Source organism: Urocampus carinirostris, chromosome 2 (assembly GCF_059441175.1).
Source record: "Urocampus carinirostris isolate Australia breed hairy pipefish chromosome 2, RoL_Ucar_1.0, whole genome shotgun sequence".
Lineage (NCBI taxonomy): Eukaryota > Metazoa > Chordata > Actinopteri > Syngnathiformes > Syngnathidae > Urocampus > Urocampus carinirostris.
In genome coordinates, this window is record NC_142350.1 from 50,649,429 (window position 1) to 50,669,548 (window position 20,120).

Consider the following 20,120-nt stretch of genomic DNA (forward strand, 5'->3'; position numbering starts at 1 on the left):
CTGCTGAGCTACTGCCGCCCAGAATTCAACAGGTACATGATATCTATAACAATGTTATTGTTTATATTATATTATATATTATATATTTATAACAATTTTTTAGAATAAACATAGTAATATCCTATAGATTTATATGTGATACATTCTCTTTGCATATGTTTTTACAACAACAATTCACCTAAAAATAAAAATGTAAAATTCAAACAATATTAATAACAAATTAAGTTGGTAAACAGCAGCAGAATATTTTATAGTTTTGATTTTAAAATTGTGTATTTTAAGGATGGATGGTTAATAGTTATAATAGCAAACAAAATGAGTGTGGCGTGTTTAAAAAATGGAAATTAAAATGAATGACTAAATAAATATTTACAATAAATGAATACAAATGTATTAAAAAATAGGTCAACAAATAATGAACCAATACAATTATGTAAAAGACAGAGTCATATTTAAAAAAAAGAACATTAAAAAAAACTGAATGACACAAAAAAGATGATTTCGATGTGAAAGTGTAAAAGACCCAATTAATCTATAAAAAAAAGAAAAAATAAATAAAAATCCAAGAACATGAAGATCAATGTAGATGCATAATGCTCTGAAATAATACAAAAAATATAATCTTGAAAAAAAACATGTATTCATTTACTCCAATTCATGGACCGAAAATGTTTAAATATTGAAAAAAAAAAAATTATCTTGAGAGAGAAACATTTAATCATTTACTCCTCCATAGAGTGAAAATTGACAGGGAATGAAAAAAAACTGAATACAAACAGTGGACACAGTATATTTCAACTAAATACTGAATTATATACATACATTATAAAAAAGAAAAATAACGCCTACTGTACAAAATAAGCTCAGACTGTTGTCGCAACTCTGACGGGCGGCGGCGGGACGAAAGAGGGCATGGCCACGGAAAGGCAAGATGGCGTCTGCGAACCAATAAGAATAAGTATCACTGATTCGCGATTTTATTATATTTAATGTGACAAAGACGATTGGAAGGCGCACCTGATGTAGTCTGTTGTAGTCGGGGGGAGATTTAGCAATGCCAGGCAACACGGTGTGGGGCGTTGGCATCTGGGTTGTCGTTATCTAACAGTAAAAAAAAATAAATTAAAATAACACAGCAACAAAAAATAAAATAAATAGAAATATATATATATATATTTTGTGTATTATTGCTAAAGTTTATTGTAGCTTACGTTTACTGTCAAACAAAGCATATAACAAAAGAGAATGACGTTGTAGTCCTGAGCTAAATTCTAAAGCCAACGAGGGTTGGCTAGAGGTAGAAATAAACAACAAAAAACCTTTTCCGGGGTTCTGGACACTGGATATCTGGCTTCCCGTCTATCAGCACGGCTGCAGTAGATGCCGAGATAAACGAGGCCGCATATGAGAAGCAGGAAGAGGAGGCTGCACGGGATTCCGGCGGCGATGCCCGCAATGGCCGGGCCGCTAAGACCATCGCCTTGTAAACACACAAAAAGATTCAAACAAAAAAATACAAAAGTGAAGCGGTACTACTTGGCTAAAAATGAAATTATATATCAATGCATTTTTAATAGACCTAATACTGTAATCCCTTTCTACTAAGCGCTCTGTAATTCGCTGCCTCATATTCAGCACTCCATTATCCCTGATTGCGTTTTCCTACGTAGGGGGGAACGGCATATCAAATTTTTGTCTTGGTTCCTTTTTTGCTGTTCTGTCCACCAAAAAATTAACTGCACTCTTGCATTAGAAACCCACTATTCCCATTAGCATACTTTTGCTACCGGAGACCAGCAGAGCACACTTTTGTCAGGCCTGGTAGCTCTTTGTTTGAAGTTACTCTTTATCTGTTTAAAATAAACTGCACTCATTCGGCTACGATCCATTATCCCCAATCCGGTATTGCTGCGCTCTTCTTGGAATCAAGAATTCGCAGGTTCGATTACCGGCTCCTCTGTGTTATATGTTGAAGTGTCCTTGGGCAAGCCACTGAATCCGTAATGTCCCCGATAAGCAGGTAGTCGCCTTGCATGGCTGACGCCGCTACCGGTATGAGTAAAAAGGGAAGTGTGAAGCACATTGTAAAGCGCTTTGGGAGGTCTTCCTTGACTTGAAAGTTGCTATGTAAACGCAGACCATATACAGTTAATGCACAATTGTGGCTGCCAACCATTATCCCCGGTTGACTATTGCGAGAGCAAGGGCTGGCAGATGGCATTTTTTTCAGTTTGGGGAACTGATGCGTGCCGTGTATTTTCAGTTCAAGTGTGACATCATGGCCAGCCTAAAATAAACCGCACTGTTTTAAATGCGATCCACTATCCTCGATCAACTATTGCTGAGGGAAGGCGCCAGCAGAGCGCATCTTTTTTCGGTTAAGGCCAAAGCATACCTTTAGGAACTGCCTAAGAAGAACTGCTTCGTTTTGGCCGTGATCCATTATTCTCAAACACATTATCCCCGATGAACTATTGCTGAGAGAAGGGGCGGGCATATCACATTTTGTTTTTAGTTTGGGCTGCTAAAGTGCACCATTGTGGCCCACTTAAAGTGAACTGCACTGTTTAAGCCGCTATCCCTTATCTCCAGTCAACTATTGTTGAGAGTGGGGGCCGAGAGAGGGAATTTGTGTCGTACGTGGCAGCTCTTTTTTCTGTTGTTTTCGCCTAAAATGAACAGCATCCGTGCGACCGCAATCCATTATCCCCGGTCGACTATCGGTGCGAGCCAGGGCCAGCAGAGTGCATGTTAATAATAGGAGGGAGGACTTCTTCACGGATTTTCACATATTGGGGCGATTCTGATCTCCATTACAAGGGATTACAGTTATTCAAACTCTACCCTCCAAAAACAAATTTTTGAGATCATGACATGAAAAAAATCATACCTGGGCCAATCCGATGGGCTTTGGTCGGCAGTCCCTCGGTCATCAGAGCTCTGGGAATAAGTCGGAAACGATACTTGGACTTAGGATCCAGGTGTAGGACGTCGGCACTTCGAGCCGTTCCGGGCTTAGTCAGGATGGTGCGGAATGCCTTTAAACGGTCTTTCAACGGACTGATTTCGGTGGTCACCAGGTTTGGTCCGCTCATCTGGATGTCGAAACCTTTTTTTAAAAAAAAACAAAAAACAAAAAACATTTTCCTTCAGTTTTAAAATGATATTATTTTTAAAACACGATTTTGATAATATTGTGTTTAAAAAAAATATTTCCTCTGCATTGCATGAGTGGCTAGAGAAGGAAACAGTACAAAAAAGTAGAAGACACCTTAATCACGGGACTAAGCAACCATCACAAGCACGGCTCAGTTGTGGAAGCTAAGTGGTCATTAAGTTTTTGGGCCTTACTATGATGATAATTTGCTGTCATCTGCTCTATAATTATCATGCATCCCTAATGAAATGAAAAGGAAATTACAATAAAGTTAATAAATGTTCTGTCAGGAGGGGACCGAACCAGAATGGAGGCAGGAAGGGAGAACTCATTTGCGTTGACGATCAGTACTTTTATTTAGCAAAATAAAAGTCGTCCAACATTCACGGACAAAACAAAACAAAAACAGGCTTACACTCAGAACGGGCAAGTACTGGTTTCCTCCGACTCAAACAAAACAGGACCGAGCAAAACAGAACGGAAAATGCAATGAACCAGCACCCGCAATACCCACAACCCACCCTTAAGAAGCACACACGCAAATTAGCTGATCTACTACAGCCGGTGCCCAGGGGTCGGGGCCAGCCGGTCGCCACGACGACCATGCTGGACACGACATGTTCTGATGGTGTGGACATTTAATATCAGTTTTGGTGAGTACTGAAGATTTGAGTACTTATATCAGTATTTGTGTTAACAGAGTGGGTCAATGCCTGAGACAAAAATTTGCTGTTTTTGGCCCAATGATTATTGTCCATCACTAATGGAAATAAAATGAAAACATTGTAAAATTCATAAACGTACTAATGGTTATCGACACTTGCTATCGGATTTGGTATGTACGGAAGATTTGAGTATATGTGTTAAAACAGGCCAATAACTGACGATAATTGGCCCTTATCGGTTGGCATGATGAATACTGTAAACCCCTATTGATAATACAGGGAAATTACAATTAAGTTCAGGAATGTACTAATGGTATCGACGTTTGGTATCAGTTTTAGGGAGTATTGAAGAGCTAAGTACTTATACAGGTAAATGTGTTAAAAAAATCAGGCAATACCTGACGATTATTTGCCGTTCTCAGTCATGCATCCTTAACAAAAGTACGAGAAAATTCCAATTAAGTTTATGGATGTTTTATCCTCACTTGGTATGGGTTTTGGTGAATATTGAAGATTTGAGTACAAGTAAGTTGAAATTAGGTTCATAAATGTTCTTATGGTATTAAATAGTTAAGTACTTACATCAGGAAAAGATAATTTGCCGTTATCTGTAAGATAACCATTGGCGAGATAACAATCATGAAACCCTAATAAAAATCCAAGGAAAGTACTATCATGGTCATGAATGTTCTAATAATAACGACACGTGGCATCGTTTTGGTCAGAACTGAAAATTTGAGAACTTGTATTGGTATGTGTTAAGCGATCCGGGCGATAACTATGACGATAGTTATCGATCGGATAATTACCATGTACAGTGGAACCTCGGTTCTCGACCATAATCCGTTCCAGAACCCTGTTCGAAAACCGATTTTAATTTTTCCCATTAAAAATAATGTAAATAGTTTTCATCCGTTCCAACACCCTGAATGTTTACCTTGAATGTTTTACGGAAACATAAACCTAACCCAGGCTAATCGTACGTTTTTGTTATCGTAATCTTCCGTACGAAAGATTACGCTAACATGAACGTGTAAAAATAAAAAAATCAGGTCGTTTACAAGTCATTTAGCACCCGGGTCTCCACAACAAGTGGTGAGCGGTTCATTGGAAAGGGGGCTACGTTCCAACACCCTGAATGTTGGGCTCCGTTCCAACACCCTGAATGTTCACCTTAAATGTTTAACAGAAACATAAAGCTAACCCAGGCTAATCGTACTTTCGCGTTATCGTAATCTTCCGTACGAAAGATTACGCTAACATGAACGTGTAAAAAAAAAAAAAAAAAAAAAAAAAAAAAAGGATAAAGAAAATAATTATGCATAGGATTTCTTACCTTTGTGGTGGTCAGCAGAAGGCGCAGGTAGACGGTGGGGAGAGGATCAGACACTCGCACACCTCCTTCATATTTTGCTATTATTTCTTTCTTAAATGCAATAGTTGTATGCACTACTTTTCTTTTTTCACCTGTAGCAACTTTGCTGCTTGCACTGACTTTCTTCGGAGGCATAATTAGGGGCTAAAACACTTCGTACACCTATATTAAAAGCGAAAGCAAAACGAAGCACGTCCGTACGCCGCTCAGCATCGCACCCTAGCGTACGCACTCACGCAGCAAGAATTTCTCGAAATTTTGGTTCGAACTCCGATTTGTTCGAACTGAGAGGCGTTCGAAAACCGAGGTTCCACTGTGTCTCTAATGAAAATTCGAGGAAATTACAATTATGCTTATAGATTCAATTCAATTCAACTCAATTCATAACATCCACTACATAGCATCATATCCAAACGGAAGAGCAGCCTCAGCGACAGACTGCTGTCACAGTCTTGTTCCACAGACAGACTGAGGAGATCACTTCTTCCTCATGCCTTGAGGCTCTTTAACTCCACCCGGGGGAATAAAAGCCTACATTAAACCCCACTCCCACATTTGCATATTACCCTCTTTTTATTACAGTGTGTATTTTATGTAGCACTATTTAAATACTCAATATCAACACGTTATATTGGGTATCTATCTATCTATCTATCTAGATGTACTGATGGTATTGACACTTGATCTTCTTTTTTTGTAAGTATTGAAGATTTGAGTAATAATACCAATATTTCTGTTAAAAGATTAGGCTGATCAGTCATCAGTCAGATAACTATCGGCCTGATAATAATTATATATCCCTGATAAAAATACAATTAAGTTAACTAATGTTTTAATAGTATCGGTTTTAGAGAGCATTATAGATTTAATTACTTATTTTGGTGTATGTGTTAAAAGATTGGGTTGATAACAGTAACGATAATTTGCCGTAATCGTTAATATAATATAATAACTGTTGGCCCCGAATTTTTGTACATCCCTAATAAAAATATAAGCAAAGTACAATTAAGTTCATGAATGCTCTGATGGTATCGACACCTGGTATCGGTTTGGGTATTGAATATCTGCGTACTTATATGAGTATATTGGCCTGGAGAGGGATGGGCGCCACCAGGCTGTACATGCCCAAGACACACCACAGGAAATGGTGCCCCTAAGAACTGTGTTGATAAGTAATCCAACCAACTAACCACAAATGAGTATTTGTTTCGTTCTACTTCGACTCGACTTCAAAATACCGCATTTAGGACACAACGTCAGGGGAACCCGTGTATTTTTACCTTCATGCACTGTAACTTTGACTTAAGTCGCTTCTTAATTAGTCATTTTGAGCCCTCATTTTTGTGCGCTGGCTAGATTTTCTTGTGTGCTGAGAATGTGCGAGCAGTGCGCAATTGCGCAACGCGCGCAGCTTAGAGAGAACACTGCCTATAACTGATGCATACGGTCACATAAGTATCGGCCTGATAATTATTGTAAAAATGCAAGGACATCACAATTAAGTCAATTAATGTACTCATGATATCAACACTTGGTATCGTTTTTGGTGAGTAATGAATATTCGAGTACTTGTATCGGAAGATGTGTTAAAAGAAATGTGATTGAACCTCCCTAAGTAATCGTTGAGCTGGATCTTCGAACTCGTTTCCCACAAAACACGACACTTCTGACACAAAATATTGTATTTTGTATCGTAAGACAATATCCTCACCACATGCAATGCCATTGATGGTTAAAGATGTCAAACCTCCACAGGTTATTTTACTTTCCTTACCTGTGACGATCGAAGTGGGCGGGACCTCCCAGGTCAAGGTGACAACGGTTCCGATATTGTTGGGGAACAAGCCGAAATCGGAGATGGACGGCTCTGGAGAGATCGGGAATAAGGGGGCCGAGTCAGTGTATAACAGTCAAGCGCTTTGTTTCAAAGGAACTTGCACAAGTGCGGGTATTGTAGCTCTATCTGAGGACTCTTTGTTGGATTTGGGAACTGGGATTTTTTTTTTTTAAATTTCAGACAATAGATGCCTTGTGGTTAGGACATGCTTTCAATAAGAGATGATTGGCAGGTTAGAATTCGAAGTATTTTTAGGAAAACTGTGGAGAGTAATTAGAACACAATAATAAATTATTATTTTAAATGAAGGAGAAAGAATGCTATTTTATCATGAAAACGGTTGGAATTGTTATTTTTTTTACTTTATTTTATCAGTAATTGAATAGTTAAAAATTTATATGGTTTAATAAATAAATGGGTTGTGGAACAAAAACTTAAACTTAAAAAATATGCTTTTCCGTATACCGCAGCACATGAGACAGCCATTCTGGCATACAGGGATGCGTCCGGCATAGGTCTATGCTGTAATATGTGCTAGGCCTCTCATGAAACTGTCAAGGTTCAGCGCCTGCAGTTCCTTCCTTCTCCAAGAGATGCCCGCCATATCCTATTTTCCAGTCTCTCCCTCTCGATCCACTGCCCGGTCAAGGAGTTCCCAGTCATCATCCTCTGCTATAGATACTCTGGTCTTCCACTCCATATTGCTGGGTCGTCAATGCACTCTTTACAAGACGTTCCCCCACCAAGCAATAACAACAAGCTCTTCATCTGAAGACATTCTCCTCCAAAAAGGGTGAGAATTTATTTTAATACATGCCAATTTTTTTTTACAATAGCAGTTTCTCCAAACACTTCCCACAATGCATAAAAGTGTACATTTTTAAGATGTGAACTTGAAGTGCGATAACTCGGTCATTTATTAATATTTTTTTACTTCCAACCACTCAAAATGTCCATACATATGTTTGCAATATCAACAATCACTGTCAAGCTTCATGGAGTAGCAGTCAGGATTCCAATCCTGCAGTACGTGGTTTCGGCAAAAAAACTTTGGCATTACCCGCTGAAGTGGTTGTATGAACACTTAACAAATATTTTACTTTGCTTACAATTGACTTCTCAGCACTGAAAAGAGAAAAATACCAAAATCCTGAGAAATTCATTGAAATACACCAGATTTATGTTCTGTTAAAGATTAAGAATTATAATGTATGTCTATACATCCAAGTCAAGTCATGTTTAATCGTATAGCCCTTAATCACAAGGCATCTCAAAGGGCTGCACAGACCACAGATTATTGCAAACCACAGACTATTACTACACAATCCCCTGATCTAAAACCTACACGAGGGCAAGGAAAAACTCAAAACCTCAACATGAGGTAAATGAAGAAACCTTGAGAAGGGACCGCACATAATACATCCGTACATCCAAATAATGTACATTGCATGCGTTGCGTGTAGTACGTGGTTGGCTCCCAAATGCAATATCATACAAATCACAGCACACTGCCATTTTCACAATCCGGGGGAAATTTGAGCTCCCAAGTGTTAACTTTTCAATGCTCTCTTTGATTAAAAATACAAAATTCATGAAAATCAACTGTATATGATATGTATTCGCATGCCACGTGGGTTAACTTGTAATAAATATGTAATTAAGTATGTTTGTGGCCTACCTTGCAAACGGACATTCTTGCTCCGCCCCCCAAGTGGGTTTCTCAAGCTGCAAGTGTAGTTTTGAAGGAGAAAGCTGACGTTCCGATGTCGGATGTGGAGGCTTGTGCCATCGTCGCTGAGGAGTTCACCGTCTGTAACCGGCTCACCACCACGAAACCAGGATACGGTGGCGGGGGGGATTGCCCGGGTCAGGCATTTGATGCTTACCACTATTTTGCCCTCGGAGTCCACGTCTGTGCTGACTGTCGGGAGAAAGTTCTGCGGACTCTCTGGAAACGAGAGATGTTTGATTTTTGACGGTGGTAGTTACAAAAACATTTTATTGCTATGTTGTATTTTGCTTGAATATTTCTCTCCATATGTACAGTACTTTTTTTTACTATAAGGCGCACCGAAAAAACTACAATGTGTTAGAAAAGTGCCCCTTATAATCCGGTGCACCTGATAACCAAGTGGGCCTTATAGACCGGTAAAAAACATTAAAATGCTACTCAATGTAGTAATCATTTGTGGATTAATCAATTTGTTTTTGTGGTGAAACCAGATTTCAAAGAAAGTTTGATCACATTACCCCGATTTTAGCTAACCTGCATTGGCTCCCTGTTAGCTTAAGATGTGATTTTAAGGTTCTGTTGGTAGTATACAAAATCCTGCATGGACTTGCTCCCTCATATCTTTCAGATTTAATTTCGCCCAGTGTTCCGGTCCGGAGCCTTCGCTCTGAAAATGCTGGTCTACTAGTGATCCCAAGAGCCAAGAAGAGATCCGCAGGTTCGAGAGCGTTCTACATTCGGGCCCCAGTGCTGTGGAATGCTCTGCCCCCTGAGATACTAATTTATCTTTAATACTAGGCAAAAATATGTGAACAATAATGCCACTGTTATTTTCTCTAAAAAAATTATAGGTCACAAAATATGTATTTCTTTTATATAGAGAAATGCCACCTAGTAGTCGCCGCCATGTTTGTCTGGCATCTTGCTCTAGCTTTTATTTGCATTAGACAACAGTGCTGCCTAGTGGTCAAATATTACAGACTGGAGCTTTAAGTTGGACAACAATCACAAAATTAAACATGATATAATGAAATGTATTTATTTTCAATAAAAATGTGCTATAATATCTCACTCAAGATCAACACCAACACACAAAGTATGTGACGTTTATAACCTTCAATGGCGCTCAATGAGTTAGACATATACCAAATTTATCACACCTATATTTGTTGTTTTGTATGTGTTACGTACCGGCCGTCATGTTACATTTGCCGTTTTCGACAGGATGTTGCGCCTGGCAAGTGACAGTTCTCCCGTCCAGCTGGTTTGAGGCGTTTAAGATGAGGGTGACATTTTCCAGGCTGCTGTTGTTACCAAAATCCAAGAAGGAAACCCTTGCTGGTGGCGTTCCGCCCGCCCAATGGCAGTCATACCGCAAGCTTTGGTTGTCCTCGGACTGCACGGAACACTGCAGACTTCCTGCTGGTTTCTCTACACCCAGTTTAAGAAAAGTGTCAAACTTGTGAACTATGTCCTTAATTTAAAGCAAAGGCTTTCCCCTCAAAGACGGTGTAATTGTATACAATTTTATTCGCAAAATCTAGTAAATTATAAACAATGATTATAATAATAAAAAGCGTCAACGGTCTCTACAAAGAGTATTTTGAGGCATTAAAAATTCACAAGTAAAAAAAATGCGCAAAGCTGAATGTTGTTTTTGAAAGGAACTGAAAATAAAAAAACAAGATAAACACAAATTATTTGAAAATATAATTTCTTTTATCCTTTTACTATATTATTGACATTTATTAGTCTTATATTTTTAACAATACTATATATTTTCTTTTTTTTCATTAAAATGATATTAAAAATATGTTTATGTAATTATTTTATTATTAATCATATCTCACGGTTGCTTTATTTAGGTTGACGTTGAATGAAAACAATTAGATCAACAAAAATGATTTGAAAACATTGAATATTTTTTTTTAAATAAAAATAACTAATTTTAAGATACATGATATTCATCCATCCATTATCCGCACCGCTTATCCTCAGTAGGGTCGCGGGGAGCCCATCCCAGCTTTCTTTTGGCAGTGGGCTGGGGACACCCTGAACTATTTGCCAGGCAGTTGCAGGGCACACAGGGACAGACAATTCACTCGCTCATTCACACCTAGAGACAATTTGGACCGGCCAATTAACCTAACATGCATGCTTTTGGGATATGGGAGGAAACTGGGGTGCCCAGAGGAAACCCATGCAAGCACGGGGAGAACATGCAAACTCCACACAGGAGGTTCTATCTCATGACCTCAGAACTGTGCCGCACATGCGCTAACGACTGCTCCGCCGTGCTGCCACTACATGTTACTCACCGGCAGATAATTTTGCTCATTGTACTATATTTTTAAGAATTTTGGAAAAAAAAAAAATATATAGAGAGATATATAAATAAAGATCTAAACAGTATTTTGTTATTTTTTAAGAGTAAAATAATAAAATTTGAAAAAATGATATAAATGATATAGACAAAATGTATACGTAGTATTTTTAGATTGTATTTAACACTGAAAAAAAAACAATCTTAGCAACTCATACTATTTGAAAACATTGAATATTATCGAAAGGAACATTGGCAGATACAGTAATCTTGCTCCTTTTATTTTATTTTCATCATGTCTTGCTAGAATAATATTTCTACAATACTAATTAGTTTTTTATGGACCGAAAGAGTGAAAATCATGTTAAAAATATTTTAAAATGTTTAATTATTTTACATGTTACTGTACTGTGTTTTTTGCAAGAGGTTGACATCAACATCTTTTTTCCCCCAAAACTGTATACAGTTTTCTACTCTACTTTTACATTTCTTTTTTGGCTTAGGTAAAATTAGCAATTTTTCCCAGGTTTTATTTTGCTCAATCTAAATATAATTGCTATTTTCCACCGCGCGACCCTACTGAGGATAAGCGGTGCAGATAATGGATGGATGGACGGATGCTATTTTCCAAAAATGATTTAGATTTATTTTCCTAGCTCAAGCTACAATGTAAAAATATTCGATTTTTTAAAAATCAGGGTTTTTAAATATTTAAATTAGGGAATTTAATCAAATGAATGTCAAAAGAATGATAATTCAACATACCATAAACATTCAGGGAGACCGACTGCTGTCGCTGCGCTCCCGTCTTTTGGTTGCGTAGAAGACAAGTATAAAGACCATTTTGGCTAGTCTGCACTCTGGTGAGATTTAGAACCCCCGTGTTGCTATCAGACTGTCTCCTTCCACCAAACATCCACTCCACCAGGGGCAGTGGTGAGCCTTCTGCCCTGCAGGACATCGTAAGCGAATCTCCTGAGACGTAAAAGTCCCGAACGGGCTTCATTTGTATCGTGGGCTCATCTGGACCGTCTAGAATTGATTACATAGAGAAGAAACTTTGTTTATCTGTCAATCAGACTGAAATCATTTTAAATTCCAAACAATTTCAGGGAAAATAAGCATACACAAAACGGTGACGTTCAAATGAACTGTGATGCTGCTGAAGGGGTTGCTTAGTGACACCGTGTACTGCCCCGTGTCATTTCGCTGAGGTTCCCGAATTATCAAGGTTTTGGGCCCGATTGAATAACGGGACCCGTCTGCTTCTTCTACTATGCGGCTGTGGTTGAAAAACCATAACTGCTGCTCTACCACGCCTCGCATCACGTTGTATTCCAGAAAGAATTGCTCCATGCCTTCCTCTATTAAGTCGGGCGAGGCGCTCAGAGTTAAGTTCTCAAAGAGTTCTGAGGAAAAAGAAACATCAACTCAGATAAATGCAGAAATAGACAGTAACAGTAGTAGCATCATTTCTTTAAAGTGACCGTGTGTAATAATCCACCGCTAGGGGTCGATGTAGCTTAGAACAGAACTGGAGCATGCGCATTCAAAGAAGACACACTATGGAAGCCTGAAAAAAATACTTTCACTGGCAGATATTCTTGCTTCCTTACCACATTTGAAATAATATTTTAAGCAGACATTTGATTTGCCGCAGTGTATTTTTTGTTCAAAAACGGTTGATGATGAATGAAAAAAAAAAATACAATACTATTTAGTGGTTTGGCGGAATAAAAGAATAAACATGTAAAAAAAAAAGATTTTTATTTTATATATAATGAATTTTCACAGTTTGTTTTTAGTGTGGATGGGGTTGATGTCAAATATAAAGAAAACTGAGAAAACAAATTATTTGTAAACATTGAATATTATTGCGAACTCCTTAACTTAGATACATGTAACAGTAGCTGTCACCATTGTCTTAAGTTACAGTGTGTAATAATTACCACGAGAACAAGCTATTAGAATTATTAGAATTAATAGTGTTTGATTTAAATGTATGTATTTTTGGTGGAATGGAGTACGAGGTATTGCACACAGTGAATCAAGGTAGCAAGGTTTTGGGTGCTCTGAGGAGAGTGTTGAGCAACAAGAGTTTGGATGTTAAATGGGGACTGTATGAGAGTGTGATTGTGCCGACTGTGTTGTATGGTGCAGAGACTTGGAGCCTGAACGCAGATTTGAGAAGGAAATGAAATGTTTTCGAGATGAAGTGTTTGAGGAGTATGTTAGGAGTAACAAGATTGGATAGACTGATAAATGAAATTGTGAGTGACGGAACTGGAGTAGTCGTGGAACTGAGCAAGCGTGTGGATAAGAGAGTACTCGGTTGGTTTGGACACAGGGAGAGGATGGATGAAGAGCCAATGTTGAAGAGGATCTACACAGCTGAAGTAAATGGGAGGAGACCAAGAGGAAGGCCGCGATTGACGTGGCTGGATGGTGTTATGAGTGCACTGCAGGAAAGACGTCTAAATCTAGTGGAAGCTAGAGCTTTTGTTGATGATAGGAATGAGTGGAGAGGTGTTGTAAAAGGATAGTGGGATGTTTAGACGTGTTCTAAGGGATGGGCAGGGCACTTGTATGATACGGCAGGGGTAAACCAGTGAAAGCTGTCGGGCCCTACTGTTGATTCGAAGAGTGTGTTGTGTCACCCTGACCCGAGTGACATGGCCGCTTTCTTTGTGTCCCCTTTCATCTGGAGGGACGAAAGCATGACCAACTTGGGTGCCGAGGTGCTTAACTTGTTTGGGTGTTTGGACATTTGGGTTGGCCATGGCTCAAAAAATGTTGTGCGTGTTTTTTGCTACTTTTTCCCTTTTTTTATTTTCTTTGATTTTCTATGTGTTTGTCTTGATGTTGGTCACCCCTCTCAAGGGATATGACTAGGGTTGATAGATAGAATGTATTTTTAGACCAATACGGCTCACTATGTACAGTATTTCACACTGGGCTCTTAATGCGGGAAGAGAGATAATTTCTTTTGTTGGGAAAAAAACTATCATTCATTATATTTTTTCATTATCCAATTAAGGCAAACAAGAATAGAGTATCAAAAACATTTTTTTAAAATTATAAGAATAAGGAATTTTTAAAAGAAAATAATTCTCATTTTGAACCCTGAACTGATGCAAAGTTGTAGCATTGTGCTAAATTTTAAGCGAAAAATACGATTCCAAGATTAAATTTTATTTTTAACAGACATAAATTAAAACAAATTTTCTTTTGAGAATAATGTATTTTAAAAATATAGTGTTGCTGTCATTTGGAGAAAAAAATCTTAATTTGATACTGTTTTCTGTTTGTGTTGACATTGTGTTAAAATACAACTTCAACTTTTTTTTACTTTTTTGTCTTTATGGAATGTTCATATTGTAAACATAATATGGAAAAAAACTTTTCACTGATTTATTATTAAAGAAAAAAAAGGTTACGTAAAAAAAAAACAACTGAAAATAATATTTAAAAGTATTTTTCCCGAAATAAAGTTGATACAGAAAAAATACAATTATTTGTAAAATACAAGTCAACCATATTTTTTAGAATTAAAAATATCCAAGACCAAAATTAAATTGAAATGTTATCATTTTAAAAACATAAATAGTGTAAAACCGCAAGTTTCTGCCACTCACCAAAAACCCTCAAAGTGAAATTGAGCGAGTCCGTGCCGAGTCCAGACTTGGTCATCTCTACTTGGTATTCTCCGCTGTGGCTTAGCTGCACGTGAAAGAAGCTGAGAGATCCATTGGGTTGGAGCCTCAGCACCTCCCTGTATTCTTCAGCCACGTCCGGAGGGGTCTCTGAGCCCAGTGTCCAGGTGATAATGGGCAGGCGGCCCTTAAACCAAGTGACGGCCGGGTCCGGGGCCCCGGTGAAGGAAACGGCCAGGGTGACATTGGCGCCCATCAGGGTGTCCACGTGGGACGCGCCCGGGGCGGATACAAGCAACTGCCCGTTAGCAACTGAAGTTGGGGGGAAAACTGGTTAAATGGAATTAAGTAAACAAGCAAAATAGATTGTATTCAGCTGCCCAGAGTGGTCAGGAGCTGCAGTACCATTTGTAGCCACCAGGGCGTTAGAGATCCCACAAAAATACAACTTTTGAAAGCACATGTTTATCATTTGTTTGGGGAACTTATTTGGGGTGTAGTGACATGAAAGCTAACTAAAGACACTCGCAGAAGCCAATAGTACAAGTGTGTACATTTTCACAAAAATCAATTCTGTCATGATTACCGATTTGGATCACCTGTGCCCGCTCATTTGGCGCCAGCCGCTGCGGACTATCTGATTCGTTCCCTGTCCCTTTTTAAGCCCAGTTCTGTCACTCTCCGGTTGTCAGTCCGTCTGCGAACCTCTGTTGTTACAAGGCAAGCATTTTGACCCTGACTCGGGCCTGTCCCGTTTTTGCACCTGTTTTTCCATCCCTCTGTTCCTGATCTACCCGTTTGTCCCCAGTTCCTACCTGTTTTTGATCCCGACCACGTTTTGCTCTCTTGTCCTAGGCTTACGACACGTTTTTTATCCCGACCACGTTTTCCCTCTCCTGTCCCGGCTATCGACCTGTTTTTACTGTCTTCAACACCCTGATGTCCCGTGTCCGTGACATTCTAATTCACATGTCACTTTACTGCACATTTGTCAATCCTCACAAAGTTTCATTTTAGAATGAAGCTGTGCTTCCAAGTTTAAAAAATACTTTGCTAGGTACTTAATAAATAAAAGAAGCTGTTTCTAAAGATTCGAATGTGATTTTTTTACTTGTTATCCAATATTTAAAAGCAGTGCCTTCATGAAGGTTGTTATTGCACGCACCTGCGCTTTGGATTTTGTGAGGAAAACCTTTCAAATAGAGCTTTTGTCTAATTGTGGATAAATAATAAAGCACCATTCATTGCAAAATATCTTTAATGAATGATTAAACGGGTCTTCTGAAAGCACTACATTTATTACTGTCATGTGAAAAAGCCACTCTCCATTTTCTTGGTCATTTATTTTACTGAGATTCTTTGTCAATGTAGCTAACTAATAATAAAGCACGGTAATGTAGAGTAAGAAATATTTAATATAAATGAAAAAAAAAAACATTTTCTGTAAACATTCTATTTGTCACTGTCTTATGAAAAAACTGATCTCCTTTTGGGGTTTTAATATTCTTTGTAACTGTAGCTTTAGCTAAATATTTAAGTAATAAAGCATAGTATAGAGTGAAAAAATATTTTATATGAATTAAAAAACGTTTTTTTCTGTAAGCATCTTATTCATATCACAATTTCTTCTTTTTTGTGTTTAAGGATTGTTTTAATATAAATATTTCTTTATTTTTGGGGAAAATACGTAACGCATACAATGTATATGCAAAAATTGAACCTTTAAAATAAAAACAGAAAATTAACGAAATATGTTTTTTCACGTGAGAACAAAAAGATTTTGAGAGGATTCCATTAAACAAAAATATATACAATAAAAAATTATCCAAAGTAGTTCAACTACATACACACATCTACAAGCAAAACCTAGACACTAAAAGAATACAAATAAAAGACAAAAAAAACCCAAGTCATATTCATACCTGAAAGCAGGGGTGTCAAACAGGCGGCCCGCAGGCCAGATAAGGCCCGCGAAACAACACTCAGAAGCGCAAGAGAAAAACGAGTTGCAGGTTGAAATATATCCACTTGATGCTGCCAAAACCAGGTGCCTCTCACAAATGCTGTACTACTTGTATTTCTTTTTCTCTCTCTCTGTATCGCTCTTCCTGCCATTTTTCTCTTACTCTCTCTTTCATTCACTCTTTTTTACTCTCTTTGTTCCTCTCTGTCTCTTTCTCTGTGTGTCTTTTTACCTTTTTGCTCTCTTCCTTTTTTAATTTTCTCTCTTTCTCTCTCTCTCTTGCTTTCTCCTCTCTTTCATCTTCTTCTCTTTCAATTTCTCTTCGGATTTCATTTTCTTTCTTTCCCCCTCTCTACTATTTCTCTTTTCATTTCTTCTGTTTTGAACACTCTCTCTTGTCTCTCTCTATCTCTTTCTTTGTCCCACCCTCTCTCTCTACTTTTCTCTGCCTCTCTTTCTTCTATTTCTATCTCTGTTTCCTTTCTAATGTACTAGTCCAGCCCCTGAGAGGTTTGTTCTATCCTGCCTCCTGTATATAAATTAAATGCAAAAAAGAAAAAAAAGAAAAAAGAAAAAATGCTACATTTTTTTCACATGACAGTGTTGAAATTTGGTTCTGAGTGATGTATTATATTCCATTAAGAAAATATCTGTAAATATTTCCTAGTCAATAAAAAGTGACCAAAATAATAGTGGAAATAAATGTCAAATGTTTTGTATCCATATAGATGCCTTAAACAGTGTTTCTCAACCTTTTTTGAGCCGAGGCACACTTTTTTTAGTCGAAAAAAATCTCGACTCTCTGTCGAAAATGTTAAGATATTAATTCCATTTATTTATTTTTAAAGCTTAAATGATCATGTCACCTAAATTGACATACAGTAGTAAGATTTTTATCTTTGTTTCTGTTCACCGTGGATCTGGAGGTAATACAGGTTATCTATTTTGGTTAATAATTTTACAGTAATTTTGGGATTTTACTACATATTTTCTGTTTCCACATAGTATAAAAATAATACTTAAAATGAGCAAAAGGATCTGCCAGTACAATGCCTTTTTTTTTTACTACATTAACTTTTTCTGTTTTTTTTTCCAAACGAAGAAACTATCAATCCAAATGGGTACAATTAAAAGCAGTATTTTTACACTTCTTAATTGTATTATTTCTATTGGAGTACAATCTTGAACAACTTCATCAAACAAAAGAGGTTATTAATAACATTTCCCTGTCTACCTCATATTTAATATATGAAGGGTAAAAGAATAGGAAACTGCTGCCGGGTAGATGAATGTTTAAGGTTTTTGGCTGACAACTGGAATAAAAAGAAATATACTGAACAAAGGCATTATTTTTTTATGGATAAATAATATCGGGAAATTTCCTGCAGCACACTAGACAAAGTCTCCCGGCACACTAGTGCCTGGTTGAAAATCACATTCTTAAAAGATGACTATAAGAAGGGTACTTACTGGGAAAAGCCAAAGTCATTATGATCAGCAAGACTTGACCACTTAATCTCTTGTGACCCTTCATTTTGACCAAAACAATACTCAAAACAGAGACTAAATAAATAAGATTTTAACAAAACATTTTCAAAACTCTTAAGCAGTTATTCGTGAATGTCCTTGAGAGAAGAGACAGTGGCGTCACCTGAGCATGGGACAGTGGCCACGTTGAAGCCCCACCTCCTGTGGACTCTCAACCAATCACAAAACACAATACCAAAAGTACCTGTCTGGTGGATCCAATACAACAGTGTGGGCAACTCATCACGTCAGCAAAAAAGATGTTTGTACTGTAAACAATTGCTGTAGCAAAAAACTGTGAAAGAAACTGAAGGATTGCTATGAAGTGAGGATTTAACAAACAAACGGTTTCAATTGGGAAACTGTTTTTGTTAAAAAAAAAAAAAAAAAAAAAAAAAACACAACAAAAAGGAATAGAGTCATCAACACAGTCCAGAAAATCATCGGTCGCAGCTGAGCCAACAGCATTACGGACGAATCATATATTTTGTAGTTACAAATACATACCTGTCAACCTGTACGGTTTGCCGTACAAAGTACGTTTTTTATGCATTTTAAGACGAGTACGACGCACAAGGAAATCTAGACGGAAAAACGCAAATTTGTCAATCACATGCGTCTGCCGCCTGGGGATTATTTTGTATTTGTACGGAAAAATACGACAGTTTGTACGGGCATAGAGCCGTGGAGGTTGACAGGTATGCAAATATATCACAAATCATGAAAATATTTGTCTTTGAGGCAGAATTCTCCCCATATAGATGTAGGGTAAAAATGACTGTGATATGTAGCTTGGATTTTCAGTTACAGGAAGTTCTTGCTGTAACAATTTACCGCTGGGAAATGTTACTTTGATTTTTTTGCATGGTCCATAATAAATGATATGATCCTTGACCTAAAACACATTTCTTTTCTTGGGCACGACCCATCAGAGGCAATGACAATTTAAAAGAAAAGCGGACCTTGACCTGAAGCATGTCAACGCCTGCATTGACCAGCTGGCAGAGATGGGAAGCTGCGTCGTGGCCGTTATAGAATTTCTGGACTAGTTTACAGGCTGGGGGCGTCGTTGCTGTCATGCTCTTTCCGGACAAATTTTCAACATGTTACCTAGTGTTTACTATGTTTGTGTACCGTAATGCTAAATCTATTTCACCCTGGTCATCCTGGAAGGGGGATTACCACTTGTGAGGCCCCTTCTCAAGGTTTCTCTTTTTCCTCACGCTGAGGTTTTGAGTTGTTCCTTGCCCGCATGTGGGTTTAAGATCAGGTAATTGTGTCATTGTAATCCTGTGCAGTCCTTTGAGCTATTTTTGTGATTAAGGGCTATATAAAATAATGTGACTTGACAATCCCGTACAAACTAATGTGGGCTGCAGTTAATCAGAATAGCAAGAAATGCAATGGCAAAGCCAAACCACCAGTGAGCAGTGTAGCCGTCATTTTTGAGCACTTGTTGGGAAATATGACAACGATTTCCAGCATTTACAGAAACCCAAAATTCAAGCACTTTTCAACCCTTATAAAACACATTAAAACTCAAACATTTTCAAGGATTTCACTTGTATGAACCCTGATCTTAAGACCTGGCGTACACAAGCAAGTACATCACATTTGGGTATATTTTGGGGGCCTTGTGGCCACATATGTGGATGTTATTTTTCTGTAAACCTACACCTTGTAAAAAGATGATGCTTTTTATGTTTATCAAAGTCCAATCCCAAATAGCAAAGCAAAACAAACAAAAGCTCAGGTCTCAAGAAGTTAAAATGAGGACTAACACGCTCGGAAAGTTTCCTCCCCCATACCATTACATCCGTAATTGTTCACAAATGTCTGTGAAAAGAAATAATATATATAAATTTTGATTTTAAAAAAAAAAAACAAC

At 37.8% G+C, this 20,120-nt stretch overlaps 1 protein-coding gene across 2 annotated transcripts; it reads right to left on the reverse strand.

Moving 5' to 3' along the window:
• Positions 1-623: 623 nt before the first annotated feature.
• On the reverse strand, positions 624-18,351 carry vsig10l (V-set and immunoglobulin domain containing 10 like). 2 transcript variants are annotated; one of them, XM_088327012.1, is made up of 11 exons: positions 18,176-18,351; positions 14,725-15,054; positions 12,217-12,498; positions 11,855-12,121; positions 9,958-10,197; positions 8,713-8,982; positions 6,972-7,064; positions 2,891-3,109; positions 1,320-1,480; positions 1,018-1,101; positions 624-938 (listed from the first exon to the last, which is right to left on the reverse strand). In XM_088327012.1, the coding sequence occupies exons 1-11, from the start codon at positions 18,237-18,239 to the stop codon at positions 864-866; spliced, it is 2,085 nt and encodes a 694-aa protein (XP_088183138.1). In that variant the 5' UTR covers positions 18,240-18,351; the 3' UTR covers positions 624-863. The 2 variants fall into 2 exon arrangements, with proteins under 2 accessions (XP_088183138.1, XP_088183139.1); XM_088327013.1 differs by lacking the exon at positions 12,217-12,498.
• Between the last annotated feature and the right edge of the window lie 1,769 nt (positions 18,352-20,120).